Source organism: Ipomoea triloba, chromosome 12 (genome assembly GCF_003576645.1).
Source record: "Ipomoea triloba cultivar NCNSP0323 chromosome 12, ASM357664v1".
Taxonomy (NCBI): Eukaryota; Viridiplantae; Streptophyta; class Magnoliopsida; order Solanales; family Convolvulaceae; genus Ipomoea; species Ipomoea triloba.
The window spans coordinates 8,706,501-8,724,000 of NC_044927.1; the positions used below are offsets into that span (position 1 = coordinate 8,706,501).

Here is a 17,500-nt window from a genome sequence, read left to right on the forward strand (position 1 = left end):
TCCAAAATTAATTTGAGATGATAGGCTTCAAATTAATTTTCCTCTTGGCTCTTTTCACGTACCAATTTCTTCTTCATCTTCAAAAATAATTTCTTCCTTTAAACATAATTTCTTCCTTTAAAAAACATTATTCTCAGGCATGCATTTGATACAAACTAAATCTAAAAACAGTTCAAACAACACTTAATAAACGTATATAATAAGGGCTAATTTAAAGCATAAACCAGAGTCATAGGAAATATTTCACAAAAGTAGTTGAAAAACAAATTACATTACCAAAATTAACTTTTCTTTTTGCCCTTTGCTTCTTCTTCAATCCTTCTGTTGATATGATCCCTCAAGTCTCTGAAACTTCCTTCAAACTTGGCATTTTTGTACTTGGCTTGAACTTGACCTGAAAGGTAGTTTCCATAGGCTTCTTGAATGAATTCTCCTGACAGCACTCCTTCACGAAACCATTTGATACATTCTGAAAAGCTCCTTCCTCCATCCAAGTGCTTGCCTTCATGACCTGTATAATTCATTAGTTCTTTCATCATATTAACTTCATCAGACAGATAAATCATTTTCCTTCTTGGGACTTCAGGACCCTTTTTCAATTCTTCTTCAAGTATCCTATTCTGATTTGCTACCAAAGCAACTTGATCCTTCTTAGGCTGCTTCTTGATTAAAGGAGGTGCATTATTCAAGGTGTATTTGGGTTGCTCTTCTCTGAAGTAGTCAATGACACCAAATTTTGGACCTGTGGTACCTGCAAATTGAGAAAAACCACTAACACCACTGGATCTTCCTCTTCCTCTACCTCTACCTCTTCCCATTGAGCTTTCTATGGGAGCAAATGAGGGACTTAGAGCCAAATGACTGCTCTCTTCCCCCTTTTTGGCATAATCAACCAACAAATCAACATTGCCATCAATCTTGGTAACTTTGGCTTCAATGTTGTTCACTTTGGCAGAGGTTGCAGCATTTTCTCTTCTCAAAGATGACAACTCATTGTGAAGATCAGTAATCTGGTTCTGTTGCTGATGAATTACATTGAGTAGCCCCTTATTTTGCTCAACTGTAAATTTATGCAGTGCTGTCACCAACTTAGAAGCTTTTTCATCCCACTTTTTCTCACTCTTCTCAGCAGAATATTTCAATACTTTGGTTATGTCTTTTTGTTGATCATTCAAACTTGTCAATTGTTTGAATATATTCTCATGTGCTTCTCTAATATCTCCTTTGAGTTCAATCACTTTTGCAAACTTTGTGCTAATTTCTTCCTGACATTCATCAACTTTGAGAAATAGGGAGCTCAGCCGATTATCTTCATCTTCATTGTTTCCTGAACGGGAGCTCAGCCGATTATCTTCATCTTCATTGTTTCCTGAACGTAGACCTTTCTTCAGATCAAGAATTCCTTTGTCAAATTCTGCTTGTTTCTGTTGAATGGGAACAGTAACCAATTGCATTTGCCCTTCCTCTTCGGTTGGTACTCCCATGTTCAAATCATCATCATTTTCTGGTTCACTAGTCTCAGATGTTTCAGAGATCACCAATTTTCTTCTTTTTTGTTGATAGAGCATGTTCTTCTTCAAGATTGTCTTGAATTTCATCTGGAAACTCAACTTGAACATCCATTAAGTTTTCAGAAATTTGGATGTCAGCTTCTTGATTTTCAATGACCTCAATATTTACTTCCAGTGGATTGTCAACCGTAGCTAAGACCGTGGCTTGTTCCTCTACTTGAACCGTGCTTGAAACTGTAGCTAAGACTGTAGCTTCTGCTTGTCCTTGAACCTCAATTGGAACCGTAGCTAAATCTGTAGCTAGTTCCTCAACCTCAACTGGAACCGTAGCTAAAACTGTAGCTAGTTCCTCAACCTCAACTGGAACCGTAGCTAAAACTGTAGCTAGTTCCTCAACCTCAACTGGAACCGTAGCTAAAACTGTAGCTAGTTCCTCAACCTCAACTAGAACCGTAGCTAAAACTGTAGCTAGTTCCTCACCCTCAACTTCTGCTGGAATCCGGTTAGTTTCACAACCTCCAAGTATTCCCTCAGTTTCCATTATAGGTCTCTCAACTATGACTGGAATTCGTCCAAGTCCTTCAACTGATTCAACAATTTGAACCATTGCATGAGAATGGCCCGGAATCATAACAGGTTCNGTTAGTTTCACAACCTCCAAGTATTCCCTCAGTTTCCATTATAGGTCTCTCAACTATGACTGGAATTCGTCCAAGTCCTTCAACTGATTCAACAATTTGAACCATTGCATGAGAATGGCCCGGAATCATAACAGGTTCCTCTAGCATATCTTCATTGGCTGTTTCATCAATATGGCTAGTAACTGGTTCCATAACTTGCATGTTTGAACTTTCAGGGATTGTGACCTGCTTATCATTTACACACACATCAACAAGTTCACCTTCATTAATATGACCTTCCCCCTGCATTGGTGTACTTTCGGGTTGAGCACTAGAGGTTGCACCAGGATGATGTTGAAAATCTAGTAACGATCTTTGAATCCCTTCATGCAAATTGTGAAAATCTAGTAACGATCTTTGAATCCCTTCATGCAAATTGGCTTGATCAATCTCCTCAAAATCTACAAAGGATAATGCCTGAAAATGATCAATCTCCTCAAAATCTACAAAGGATAATGCCTGAAAATTGTCCTCCATGACAAAATCTACAAAGGATAATGCCTGAAAATTGTCCTCCATGACCGGCAACTTTCCTTTAGAACCTGCTAGCTTTGCTTGAACCTTATTAGAATAGGCTTGAGCAATTGTGGACAATAATAGAGCTTCTGCAATGTCATCTGTCCCTATCCAAGAAAGAGCAAACAATTCTTCTTTTTCCATCTCTGGACCGGCACGTGACATATGAGATTTGTATTCGGCTATCCTCCATAATCTCCATTGTTTGACTCTGAACAACTCAGTTGTAAGAACCGGATCCTCATCCAAAAATTGTTCCCTTTCTTCAAGTAATTCATGATCAATCACTTCAATTTGAATAGGATTAGCAACAGTTTCCACATTACTTCCAGGAAGTTCTTCTTGTATTGGCAGTGAGTTCATTTGAGCAGCTTCATCATTAGGTGCATCAGACATAGTTGTAGTGGTTTGCATGGCTGAAGTTACAACTTCTTCATTGGCATTGCTCCTAACCACATATGATGCTTCATTAGAGTCTCCACCTTCAGGAACCTTAGATGTTCTTTTCCTTCTCTGGCCAGCTTTTGCAGTAGGTGCATCAGAACTCTGGGTTGCCCTACTTGTGGAATCAATCTGCTTCTTCCTTAGGGTTTTATGGTTTCTAAACAGATACTTGTAGCAAGCAACCTTTTTTCCTTTTCTCATGTTGATTCCATTTCTTATCAAAATCTCAGAAATAACAAACCCATAACCAATCTTCTGCTTAAATTTATTATTCTTTGTCAGTGGTAAAGCCTTTGTACAGAACTTAGACAATTTCTTCCAAATATATCCTGCCCAATTAAATTGTATCCCTTGCCATATAGCATTTATAAGGGATATTTTCTTAGGCTTAATTTCATCTAAACTCCCAGTCTTGCAGTCCACACACTTATATAAAATATCAATCAACATCTCAAATTCCGGTTTTAGGTCCCTTTTAAAACCAGAATTTTGGTTGCTCAGGCATGTTTACTCCTCGAATTATATCCCAAAAATCTTGGTGATTAAATGCATGATTATCAATATCCAGAGTGGATTCAGGCAGTTCAAAAACTTCCTTAATATCACTCGGTCTAATTTCCACCCCTACCCCATTCACAGTTGATGATATAAACTCATTTTTAACAGATGAGTTTAAATATAATTCAGCTGCATCTTCATCAAAAATACCTGTGAAGGAGTAAGTGCATAGCTTTAGAAGACCAGTTTTCTCCAAAGCTTGAATGATTTGATTTCCTAGGGCTTTGTCTTCTGCAACTTTGTGAAAATCTTGAAGACTCAAAACTTGCCCAGAGATAACTTGTTTCCCCAAAACTGATAGGTCGGGTATGGGAACAGGTTCATTGCCTTCAGCTTCTGGAGTCGCCATTGCCGTGTAGTAGTGGATAAATTTTGGGATTTTGGGTTGATTTTTACGGTAAGGTGAAGAGTTTTATTTTGAGAGGGTTTTCTGGGTGAGTGGAGAGAGAAGTTTAAATGTGAGAGATTTTATACTAGGGATAGGATTGTTTGTGTGAAAGGGTGTGTTTTCTCAAATTTGACCCAAAGGTTTGGTTTTAACTGTTGAGAAAAGAGGGGTATAACGGAAAATTTTAGGGAGAGTGGCGCCATTCTTGAGGTTTTTCATCATTAGGAAGACATGGACATTAAATGTCATGCAAACCTAATATGAAAGTCTAGGGAATTTTTTGATGATATAGCCTCTCCTAGATAAAATAGAACATGCATAATCTTGAAGAAACTTATAATAAACTTGAAAAATAAAATTCTATTTCAGAAATTGATATATATATATATCTAAAGATATTAAATAAAAATATTATATCAGATTAAAGAGAAAATTAAACTTTTATCATAAAGGATTTACTCACATATTTTATGAAGATTAAGATATTTTAAAGTTTATGCCCTATGGTTGAGAGAAATATATATGCATGTATCATGAACAAGTTAAGCAAAAATTAACATTCAAGATTAATTCTAAGAGTCACAAGATATGATCATTTAAAAAAGAATTAGGAAAGAATTATTCTATAAGCAAGATTATAAAATATTTATGCAAAGAAGAGTATTTCCTAAAATATTTTTCATGCATATATTTCAAGAATACTTGTCAATAAAATATTCTATAGATAAATAAAATTTGTAAAGAAAATACAAAATATTTCAAGAATTATAGAATATTTCAAGACATCATTTTTTTTTTTTAACAAAATTTCATGCTCATATACGAAGAAATATAGATAAATATACAAGCAAAATTTAATCTTAGATTCACACAATAATTAATTTCAAGACAAAAAGATTGAACAAATTTGTCACATAAGCAGTGTTATCAAATTTTGTGTAGTTCAAGGATTGTGGAATAATTATAACACATAGTATGCATTAAAATCATATAGCAATTAATCAATCATAGAATAAAGATTAAAATACTTAGCTCAATTCAATCATGCCCATCTCGTGCCTTAAAGTTGCAAATCTTGTTTCGCACAGAGGCTTTGTAAGGATATCGGCAATTTGATTTTCAGTAGGGATGTATTCAATCTTTAAATCCTTCTTTTCAACGTGATCTCGAATAAAATGATGTCGAATGTCGATGTGTTTTGTTCTTGAGTGAAGCACTGGATTTTGTGTAATTGCAATAGCACTAGTATTGTCACAGAAAATACTAATGTCTGCGCAATTGATTCCATAATCTTTCAATTGTTGCTTCATCCATAGGATTTGTGCACAACAACTCCCCGCAGCTATATATTCGGCCTCGGCGGTACTGGTTGCTATTGAATTTTGCTTTTTGCTGAACCACGATACAAGCCTTCCCCCTAAGAACTGGCATGTTCCGGAGGTGCTTTTTCTATCTATCTTGCATCCTGCAAAATCAGCATCTGAAAAACCAGTTAGAGTAAAGTCAGTACCTTTAGGATACCATAATCCAACATTGATTGTGCCCTTCAAGTATCTTATGATTTTCTTTGTAGCAGTGAGATGACTCTCTTTTGGATTTGATTGAAATCTTGCACACACTCCCACGGCATAAGATATGTCTGGCCTGCTTGCAGTGAGATATAGGAGTGAACCAATCATTCCCCTATATTTTGTTTGATCGACATTCTTTCCATCTTCATCTTTGTCTAGCCTCAAAGCTGTACTCATTGGTATTTTTACTGAAGATTTTCCATCAATGCCAAATTTCTTGATTAGATCTTTAGTGTACTTAGCTTGATTTATGAATATTCCTTCTTTCAATTGTTTGACTTGTAAGCCCAAGAAATAATTTAATTCACCCATCATGCTCATCTCAAACCTGTTCTGCATAAGTTTGGAGAACTTTTCACACAAAGAATTATTAGTACTACCAAATATAATATCATCAACGTAAATTTGTACTAATAAAATGTGATCTCCTTCTTGAATTCTAAATAAAGTTTTATCAACAAGGCCTTTGGTGAAGCCACAACTAATTAAGAACATTGATAGGGTGTCGTACCAAGCTCTAGGTGCTTGTTTTAACCCTTACAATGCCTTCTTTAGTTTATAGACTTTATCACCTTCGCCTTTTACCTCGAAACCTGGGGGTTGTTCAACATAAACTTCTTCCTCGAGTAATCCATTTAAGAATGCACTTTTGACGTCCATTTGGTAGATTGTGAAGTTTTTGAATGCAGCGTAAGCAAGGAAGATTCTTATTGCTTCAAGTCTTGCAACCGGGGCAAAGGTCTCATCAAAATCGATTCCTTCTTCTTGTGAGTACCCCTTTGCTACTAGCCTTGCTTTATTCCTAACAATCACGCCGTCTTCATTTGCTTTGTTCCTAAAGACCCACTTTGTACCAACAACATTATGACTCTTTGGTCTCGGAACAAGCTCCCAAACGTCATTTCTTTTGAATTGATTGAGCTCTTCTTGCATAGCATCTATCTAGCTTGGATCGCTTAAAGCTTCGTCTATCTCCTTAGGTTCAATTTGTGACAAGAAGCAAGTGAACAAGGCGTCTCTTGTTGCAGATCTTGTCTTTACGCTATCTCGCACATTTCCAATGACTTGTTCTGGAGGGTGATCCCTTAACCATCTTAGATCTGGCTCAAAGGTGTTTGAGCTTCTCATGGTGTTGGCTGGTTGTGTGCTTGTGGTTGGTAGATCTTCGACTCTTTCATTAGTTTCGACCTCATTTCCAGCTTCACATGTATTTCCATCATTAATTTCACCTCCAACTTCATTTCTTTCTAATGTGTGGTGGATGGGATTAATTTCTAGCTCATGTAATCCCTGCAAAATATCATCTCAACACAATTCATTAGTATCACAAAAATCAATTTGACTTTCATAACCGTCATTCATAACTTGCGTAACATTTTTGGCAATGTCTTTCTCATCAAATACGACATGTATAGATTCTTCTACTACCATTGTCCTTTTATTCAAAATTCTGAATGCTTTGCTGGTAGTCGAATAACCTAAGAAGATTCCTTCATCTGCACGCTCATCAAAAGTTCTTAGATGCATTTTATCATTAACATGAATAAAGCATTTGCAACCAAAAGAATGAAAATAACTAATATTAGGTTTTCTCCCTTTCCAAAGTTCGTATGGTGTCTTGCTGTACTGCTTGTGGATCATGCTTCTATTTTGAGTATAGCAAGCAGTGTTAATAGCTTCCGCCCAATAACGTTTAGGGAGTCTGGCTGCCGAAATCATTACACGTGCAGCTTCTTTGAGTGTTCGGTTTCTTCTCTCAGCTACACCATTTTGCTGAGGTGTTCTTGCGGCAGACAATTGGTGAGAGATTCCTTGTGAATTGCAGAATGATTGAATTATGTTGTTCACAAACTCGGTTCCTCGATCAGTTCGGATTTTTGATATTTGCATTTCTTTCTCATTTTGAAGTTGCTTTAATAGCTTTGGCAATGCTTGCTCAACTTCATTCTTCTTCTTGAGAAATGTAGTCCAAGTGTACCTAGAAAAATCATCAACAACAACAAGAGTATATTTCTTACCACTTACACTTACTGGATCAACTGGACCGAATAGATCCATGTGAAGTAGGCTTAGTGGTCTTGAGGTTGACTCATGTGTCTTTGACTTGAATGATGATTTTATTTGCTTTCCCTTTTGACATGCATCACATACTTGGTCCTTTTTATAGACTATGTCCAGTAAACCTTCTACAAGGTTTTTCCTTGCAAGTTGATTAATAGTCTTGAAGTTTAAGTGGTTGAGCTTCCTGTGCCATTCCCAACTAGTCACGTTTGAGTTGTTTGCAACTAGGCATACTGAGCTTTTGGCAGTGTTCCAGTCTACGATGTACATATTCTTTTTTCTTGTTCCTGTAAGTACTACTTCATTTGTAGACTCATCTTTGACTTGACATTTGTCTTTACAAAATTCTACAAGGTAGCCTTTGTCGCAGAATTGACTGGTGCTCAGCAAGTTGAATTTTAATCCTTCGACATAGGAAACATCTTCTATTTTCAAACCATTCTTGATAATTGTTCCTACTCCTTTGGTGATGCCATGATTTCCATTTCCACCAAAAATGACTTTTGGTCCTTTGACTTCCTTGAGTTGTACTAGGTTGGATTTTTCTCCGGTCATATGCCGTGAACATCCACTGTCAAAGTACCAAGTATCCTTCAAAAAAGATTAGTTCATTTTAGGTACCCACACTTGTTTGGGTCCTTCACTGTTAGTAATTTTTGGTAGCCAAATCCACCTAGATCCCATTAATCCAGTAATTTTTGGTAGCCAAATCCACCTAGATCCCATTAATCCAAGAATTTTTGGTAGCCAAATCCACCTAGATCCCATTAATCCAAGAGTAGGTGGTTTGTAACCATTGAGAACTTTATAGTTATAATAAATAGGTGGTTTGTAACCATTGAGAACTTTATAGTTATAATAAATTCGTGAAAATGGTTTTGGTGCCTGGTTTTGAAAATTCATTTTGTTGTTTGGCACCCGGGAAGTAGATTGTTGTTTAAGCCTGTGGAAGTTGGTAAGTCTAGTCTTGTTCCATGGTTTGGCTTCATACAACCAATCTTGCTCGGTGGGATAAAGTCTCCCAGCCCCATTCTTAGAAAAACTTCCCTTTTTTCTATGGGTTCTAGACTCATTGGTCTCATGTTGAGAAACAAACTTATGCACTTTAAGTGTTTTCTGCTTTGGCGGAGTAATATTATTATGTTTAGCCTTTGCAGTACTTTTTGTGGCATTAGTTTGGTAACCAATTCCTCGTCTCATTGTGCTATCCTGACTTTTAACAAATTTTACTTCTGGAACTTTATTGATTAAAGTAGTAGTAGAATTAGTCAGGTTTTCAGGGGTTTTAGAACATATAGGATTGTAGCCAAGTCCGGCTTTATCTCCTGAGGGTTTTTGCATGTTTACCATTTTATCCATTATCTTGGATGAATTTGTAAACGTAGCTATAGTTGCCCTCAGGTTATGTTCTCTAACCTCTCTTGATTTGCACTCTTCTTGAAGACGAATTACTTCAGCCTTCAAGTTTCTCACTTCAAGTAGAGCATTTTGCAATTTTTCAGTCATTTCTTCTTTTTCAAGAATTAGAAGATTATTGCGCTCTTTGAGTTGAGACTGAGTGGTTATAATCTCTTGACAATCCTTCATTAGGTTAACAATGGATTCTCTAGAGTTAAATGATGAAGTAACTGAGTCAAAGGTGTTAGAAGTTACCTCTTCTTCATCTGTTTCGTGAGCCATTAAGCATTCTTCATCTGAATCCAATTCTAATGTCTTGCTCACCAAGCAGCATAGAGCTGTNAACGTAGCTATAGTTGCCCTCAGGTTATGTTCTCTAACCTCTTTTGATTTGCACTCTTCTTGAAGACGAATTACTTCAGCCTTCAAGTTTCTCACTTCAAGTAGAGCATTTTGCAATTTTTCAGTCATTTCTTCTTTTTCAAGAATTAGAAGATTATTGCGCTCTTTGAGTTGAGACTGAGTGGTTATAATCTCTTGACAATCCTTCATTAGGTTAACAATGGATTCTCTAGAGTTAAATGATGAAGTAACTGAGTCAAAGGTGTTAGAAGTTACCTCTTCTTCATCTGTTTCGTGAGCCATTAAGCATTCTTCATCTGAATCCAATTCTAATGTCTTGCTCACCAAGCAGCATAGAGCTGTGTCTTCTTCTGATGATTTACTTTCATCACTAGATGATGATTCTTCTGACTCATTTAGTTCAACTGGTTCATTCCCGATGAGTGCTTTCCTTCTATCTTTTCTGGGGCTTCTTTCCTTTGATTCAAACTTTTCATGTGAAGATTCAATAGGGTTTTACCTTGATTTTTACTAACTTTGGGATAAGGACATTCGGCTATGAAGTGTCCTGGCCTTCTGCAGTTGTAGCACAGATTTGTGTTTTCTTCGACTATTTCTTTTCTTGGCTTTCTGGAGGAACTTCCTTGATTTCCTTGGGTTAGCCTTTTGAAGTTGTTCTTTCTCATGAACTTTTTGAATTTCCTAACAAATAGAGAAAACTGTTCATCAGTCATAAAATTTATATCATCTACTGACCTTAAAGAGGATGGTTGTTCGGTTATAAGAGCTGTGGTTCTTTCTTCACGTTCATCTTCTACTTTCGCCTTCATTTCGAACTCGTAAGCTTTTAGATCACTAAAAAGCTTATCCGTGGAGAGAGTTCTGAGATCTCTATGATCTCTCATTGCTGTCACTTTCATATCCCAGCTTGATGGTAGTCCACGTAATACTTTGAGAGATATTTCTTTCTGAGTAATGGTTTTACCCAGATCATTTATCTCTCCTAGTATTTTGATCATCCTTGCCTCCATGTCGGCTATACTTTNTCCTGGCCTTCTGCAGTTGTAGCACAGATTTGTGTTTTCTTCGACTATTTCTTTTCTTGGCTTTCTGGAGGAACTTCCTTGATTTCCTTGGGTTAGCCTTTTGAAGTTGTTCTTTCTCATGAACTTTTTGAATTTCCTAACAAATAGAGAAAACTGTTCATCAGTCATAAAATTTTTCCTAACAAATAGAGAAAACTGTTCATCAGTCATAAAATTTATATCATCTACTGACCTTAAAGAGGATGGTTGTTCGGTTATAAGAGCTGTGGTTCTTTCTTCACGTTCATCTTCTACTTTCGCCTTCATTTCGAACTCTTCTTCACGTTCATCTTCTACTTTCGCCTTCATTTCGAACTCGTAAGCTTTTAGATCACTAAAAAGCTTATCCGTGGAGAGAGTTCTGAGATCTCTATGATCTCTCATTGCTGTCACTTTCATATCCCAGCTTGATGGTAGTCCACGTAATACTTTGAGAGATATTTCTTTCTGAGTAATGGTTTTACCCAGATCATTTATCTCTCCTAGTATTTTGATCATCCTTGCCTCCATGTCGGCTATACTTTCATTTGAAAGCATTTTAAAGTCTTCAAATTTCTTCATGGCAATTGTTAGCTTATTGTCTTTTTCCTGTTCGTCTCCTTCGCCTATTTTGATGAGTGCCTCCCATATTTCTTTGGCAGTTTTACACTTCCTTATTTTTGGAAATATGGTATCATCAACGGCTTTAAACAAAATATCATTGGCAATGTTGTCCAAGTTATTTCGTATTCTGTCGTCAGAAGTCCATTCCGGCTTAGGCTTTTGTATGTACTGAGGAGCATCTGGTGATAGGACAAATGCTGTGTTAGCCTTCAATATTTCTATTGGACCATTTGAGATTACTTCCCACATTTCATCATGTAATGCAGACAAATGTACCTGCATACGTATTTTCCAATCATCAAATTTGTCAAGCGAGAATAATAAGTTTTGAGCTAAATCTCTCTTCATTTTGAAGTTAAGATCTGTCTAGCAGTCAAGGATTGACTCAAATAGACAACGTGCTCTGATACCACTTGTTGGTCCCGATTGGGTAGTGAAAAGTCTAGAGGGGGGGGGGGTGAATAGACTTTTCAAACAAATTAAAATTTATAACACTTTAACAAAATAACTCAAATTAAATTAGACTTGAATAAATCTAAAGTAGAGTGCACAGCGGAATAATTGTAAGTAAAGTACTATAATAAAATGAAGAATTAACTGGGCATTCACGGTATGCAAAATTATAAAGAAATACGTGAGTTGTGTGTGAACTTAGTTGTATTGCATGCAAGATAAAATATGCGTAAAAATAATAAATAAAGTAGAGAGAGAGAGAGAGAGAGAGAGGCGATTTTATAGTGGTTCGAAGGTGATGTAATCCTTCTACTCCACTCTTCTCCTTTCACTCCACGGAGGAATTCACTATCTCCAATCACCAAGATACAATAGTGAATACACCAGTGCTAGTTCTCCAACTCAGCACTTCGTAGTGCCTTGAACACAAGGCAGCACTCTTCTCCTTTCACTCCACGGAGGAATTCACTATCTCCAATCACCAAGATACAATAGTGAATACACCAGTGCTAGTTCTCCAACTCAGCACTTCGTAGTGCCTTGAACACAAGGCAGCACTCTTCTCCTTTCACTCCACGGAGGAATTCACTATCTCCAATCACCAAGATACAATAGTGAATACACCAGTGCTAGTTCTCCAACTCAGCACTTCGTAGTGCCTTGANATATTATTTTCCTTGCTTCTACCATTTCACCACTTAGGATTTTTGTTAAATCCTTTGCTTTAATTTATCTTTAATCCCTTGTGCTTCAACCGTGACCTTTGTATAAGAAACTGTGACCTCCTTCTTCATATTTAAAAGAGGCGTGACCTCCTCCCTCAGATCAAGGCAAAGCATGACCCCCTCTTAAACATCTGTCCAAAAATATGTTAATAAGAAGATTTGATCCTTAAACCTTTAGCATTAATTACCTTGCTAATCTTTTCCTTCCATTTGTGCTACTTGAATTCTTGTTAATCATTTTCTTCCAATATTCTCTTATACTCTTTGCTTAATCAAGACTTGTAGAATAATCCATATCTTCTAAAAGTGTGACCTTTTCTTCATCTACTCAAAATGGCGTGACTTTCCTTCCTCTTCCAAAATTGTGACTTCTTCTTCATTTGCATGATTTTCTCCTTGGCATAAATTACATGAATTTTTCCTTTAAATTAGGGAGATGCGTGATTTTCTTCCATAAATAAAAAAATGTAGTTCCCATAATTTATATCTTCCTTCCAAGAATAAAATCTTCAAAATAATTTCTTCCAAAATTAATTTGAGATGATAGGCTTCAAATTAATTTTCCTCTTGGCTCTTTTCACGTACCAATTTCTTCTTCATCTTCAAAAATAATTTCTTGTCTTGAACTTGTTGAGAAGACTCATACAAAATAAAATAAATAGGGGACTAAGTTTTTATCCTATATTACATTTTGGCTCATCAAAATTAATTACAATTTATTCCTAACAAAATCTTCATTTAACCATCCGAGTACAAGTATGATGCTAGTCACCCTACACTACTTGTAGAATTGTATGAGGTGTTCGGAGTTCCACACCCGGTCAATCAGTCGACCGGAGAGAGTCTCTAATTTGTAGGTGCCGGGTTGGACTACTGCTGCGACTTTGTAGGGCCCTTCCCATTTCTTAGCAAATTTTCCTTGTTCGGTTGGTTTACTAGCTTCTCTCCGTCGGAGCACCAAGTCGCCGACTTGAAAGTAACGTGGTTTCACCCGTCCGTCATGGTAAGTTTTGGCGGCCTTCTGGTACTCAATCATTCTTCGTGCCGCCATGTCTCTTTTCTCATCGATGAAGTTAAGCTCTGCACCTTGCAACTCGTCATTTTCCTCCGGCTGGTAATTCCTTTCCCGAGCAGTAGGGAGCCATGCTTCAATCGGCACCCTTGCTTCGAATCTGTAGGCCAACGAGAAAGGTGTTTCATTGGTTGCCCGTCGCAGAGTGGTTCGGTAGGTCCAAAGAACATACGGGAGCTCTTCTACCCATCCTCGACCCGCACTTTGTAATTTCTTCTTCAGTCCGTCGAGGATCGTTCGGTTAGTGTTCTCCACTTGTCCGTTAGCTTGTGGGTATCCTACGGCCGCTCGGGTGTGCCTGATGCCTAGTTTGGCCATGAAGCTTTTGAACGGCTGACTATCAAATTGCGTCCCGTTGTCAGTGATTAGGTAGACCTGACTATCAAATTGCGTCCCGTTGTCAGTGATTAGGTAGACCGGAATATCAAATTGCGTCCCGTTGTCAGTGATTAGGTAGACCGGAACCCCAAATTGCGTCCCGTTGTCAGTGATTAGGTAGACCGGAACCCCGAACTGCGTCCCGTTGTCAGTGATTAGGTAGACCGGAACCCCGAACCGAGTGATTACCTTTTCCCAGAGAAACTTTTGGCATTGCTGCGAAGTGATGGTTGCTAGTGCTTCTGCTTCTACCCACTTGGTGAAATAATCAATGGCCACGATCACATATTTCTTCCGACCGGCTGCCATTGGGAATGCTCCGATCAAATCAACTCCCCATCTTGCAAAGGGTATTACCTTGTTGATCGGTTGGTAATATGTGGTTGGTCGACTGGGCAATCGGTGAAATTCTTGACAAGTAGCGCATCGCCGAACGTACTGTTCGCAATCCAAGTTGATTGAGGGCCAATAGTATCCTAGCAGGATGATTTTTTGCGCCAGCGTCCTTGGTCCTTGGTGAGCCGAACAAATGCCTTCATGAACTTCCTCAATCACAATCTTGGCCTCATCGTTGGTCAGACACCTCAAGAGCGGTCCGCCATACGACCGCTTGTAGAGTTTGCCATCGATCAATTGGAAGCGTGGTGCTCTCAGTCTGACCTTCTTCGCCCTGGTGGTGTCATCTGGTAAGGTGTCATTAGCAATGTAATTTTTCAAATCGTACATCCAATCTGGCTCGCTTATCTCAACCGGTCGGACCTCAATAACATCAATGCTCGGCGACCCGATCTCTTCAATTCGTGCGATCTTAGACACGTACTCAGGGGCCTCCTGTGTCAATTTGGACAACATGTCAGCGTCTATGTTCTCCGTTCTGGGCACCTGGATCAACTCATACTTGTCGAACTGTTGTAACAACTCCAGGGCAACGTCCTTGTATTGTATCATGCGTTCCTCCTTCGCTTCGATCGTTCCAGATAGTTGACCGATCACCAACCGGGAATCCGACTGTAACCTCAGTCGGTCGGCCTTCATCTGCCTAGCCAACCGTACTCCGCCTAAGAGTGTTTCATACTCCGCTTCGTTGTTGGTGGGTTGGAACTTAAAGATCAAAGCTTGATAAATTTTGAAACCTTCAAGAGATGTAAGCACGACTCCTCCGCCGCATCCTTTCTTGCTGGACGACCCGTCAGTAGAGGCTTCCCACCATGGTTCCTCCAAGGCGGTCGGGCGGTCGGGCTCCGGGTCCCGCGCGGTACACTCAACAATGAAGTCCGCCAACGCTTGAGCTTTGATGGCAGGGCGCGGCTTATACTCAATCGCAAACTGGGTAAGCATCATGGCCCATTTGATCAGCCGCCCCGACGACGTTGGATTTCTGAGAATCGTTCCAAGTGGTTGGTCGGTCAAAACTACAACCGGGTGGGCTTGAAAGTAGGCTGCAAGTTTCCTGGCGGTCACCCAGAGTGCAAATACGGTCTTCTCAAACTTGGTGTATCGCAACTCTGGTCCTTGGAGAGCCTTACTGACATAATAGATCGGCTTCTAGACTCCCTTGGTTTCCTCCCGTACGAGCACTGAACTGACCGCCCGGTTAGAAACTGCCATGTAGATGGAGAGTGTCTCATCTTTCTCCGGCTTGGACAAAACTGGTAATGAACTCAAGTAGGCCTTCAGGTCGTCGAACGCCGATTGACATGCTGGTGTCCATTCGAACCCATTAGACTTCTTCAGTATTTGAAANGACTATCAAATTGCGTCCCGTTGTCAGTGATTAGGTAGACCGGAACCCCGAACCGAGTGATTACCTTTTCCCAGAGAAACTTTTGGCATTGCTGCGAAGTGATGGTTGCTAGTGCTTCTGCTTCTACCCACTTGGTGAAATAATCAATGGCCACGATCACATATTTCTTCCGACCGGCTGCCATTGGGAATGCTCCGATCAAATCAACTCCCCATCTTGCAAAGGGTATTACCTTGTTGATCGGTTGGTAATATGTGGTTGGTCGACTGGGCAATCGGTGAAATTCTTGACAAGTAGCGCATCGCCGAACGTACTGTTCGCAATCCAAGTTGATTGAGGGCCAATAGTATCCTAGCAGGATGATTTTTTGCGCCAGCGTCCTTGGTCCTTGGTGAGCCGAACAAATGCCTTCATGAACTTCCTCAATCACAATCTTGGCCTCATCGTTGGTCAGACACCTCAAGAGCGGTCCGCCATACGACCGCTTGTAGAGTTTGCCATCGATCAATTGGAAGCGTGGTGCTCTCAGTCTGACCTTCTTCGCCCTGGTGGTGTCATCTGGTAAGGTGTCATTAGCAATGTAATTTTTCAAATCGTACATCCAATCTGGCTCGCTTATCTCAACCGGTCGGACCTCAATAACATCAATGCTCGGCGACCCGATCTCTTCAATTCGTGCGATCTTAGACACGTACTCAGGGGCCTCCTGTGTCAATTTGGACAACATGTCAGCGTCTATGTTCTCCGTTCTGGGCACCTGGATCAACTCATACTTGTCGAACTGTTGTAACAACTCCAGGGCAACGTCCTTGTATTGTATCATGCGTTCCTCCTTCGCTTCGATCGTTCCAGATAGTTGACCGATCACCAACCGGGAATCCGACTGTAACCTCAGTCGGTCGGCCTTCATCTGCCTAGCCAACCGTACTCCGCCTAAGAGTGTTTCATACTCCGCTTCGTTGTTGGTGGGTTGGAACTTAAAGATCAAAGCTTGATAAATTTTGAAACCTTCAAGAGATGTAAGCACGACTCCTCCGCCGCATCCTTTCTTGCTGGACGACCCGTCAGTAGAGGCTTCCCACCATGGTTCCTCCAAGGCGGTCGGGCGGTCGGGCTCCGGGTCCCGCGCGGTACACTCAACAATGAAGTCCGCCAACGCTTGAGCTTTGATGGCAGGGCGCGGCTTATACTCAATCGCAAACTGGGTAAGCATCATGGCCCATTTGATCAGCCGCCCCGACGACGTTGGATTTCTGAGAATCGTTCCAAGTGGTTGGTCGGTCAAAACTACAACCGGGTGGGCTTGAAAGTAGGCTGCAAGTTTCCTGGCGGTCACCCAGAGTGCAAATACGGTCTTCTCAAACTTGGTGTATCGCAACTCTGGTCCTTGGAGAGCCTTACTGACATAATAGATCGGCTTCTAGACTCCCTTGGTTTCCTCCCGTACGAGCACTGAACTGACCGCCCGGTTAGAAACTGCCATGTAGATGGAGAGTGTCTCATCTTTCTCCGGCTTGGACAAAACTGGTAATGAACTCAAGTAGGCCTTCAGGTCGTCGAACGCCGATTGACATGCTGGTGTCCATTCGAACCCATTAGACTTCTTCAGTATTTGAAAGAAAGGTAGTTCGAACCCATTAGACTTCTTCAGTATTTGAAAGAAAGGTAGAGATTTCTCAGCTGACTTCTTCAGTATTTGAAAGAAAGGTAGAGATTTCTCAGCTGATTTAGACAGTATTTGAAAGAAAGGTAGAGATTTCTCAGCTGATTTAGACAGGAAACGACTGAGTGGTAGAGATTTCTCAGCTGATTTAGACAGGAAACGACTGAGTACTGCTAGTCGACCGGTTAGTCGTTGAACGTCTTTGACCGACCGGGGGGGTTGCATCTCCATGATCGCTCTAACTTTCTCGGGGTTTGGCTCGATCCCCCGCCCCGTCATCATGAACCCTAAGAATTTTCCCGTCTGGA

At 39.8% G+C, this 17,500-nt stretch overlaps 1 protein-coding gene across 1 annotated transcript; it reads right to left on the reverse strand.

Annotated features, from left to right (window-relative positions):
• Nucleotides 1-15,330: 15,330 nt before the first annotated feature.
• Nucleotides 15,331-16,745, reverse strand: LOC115999312. Its single transcript, XM_031239168.1, has 2 exons — nt 15,594-16,745; nt 15,331-15,531 (listed from the first exon to the last, which is right to left on the reverse strand). The coding sequence occupies exons 1-2, from the start codon at nt 16,743-16,745 to the stop codon at nt 15,331-15,333; spliced, it is 1,353 nt and encodes a 450-aa protein (XP_031095028.1).
• Between the last annotated feature and the right edge of the window lie 755 nt (nt 16,746-17,500).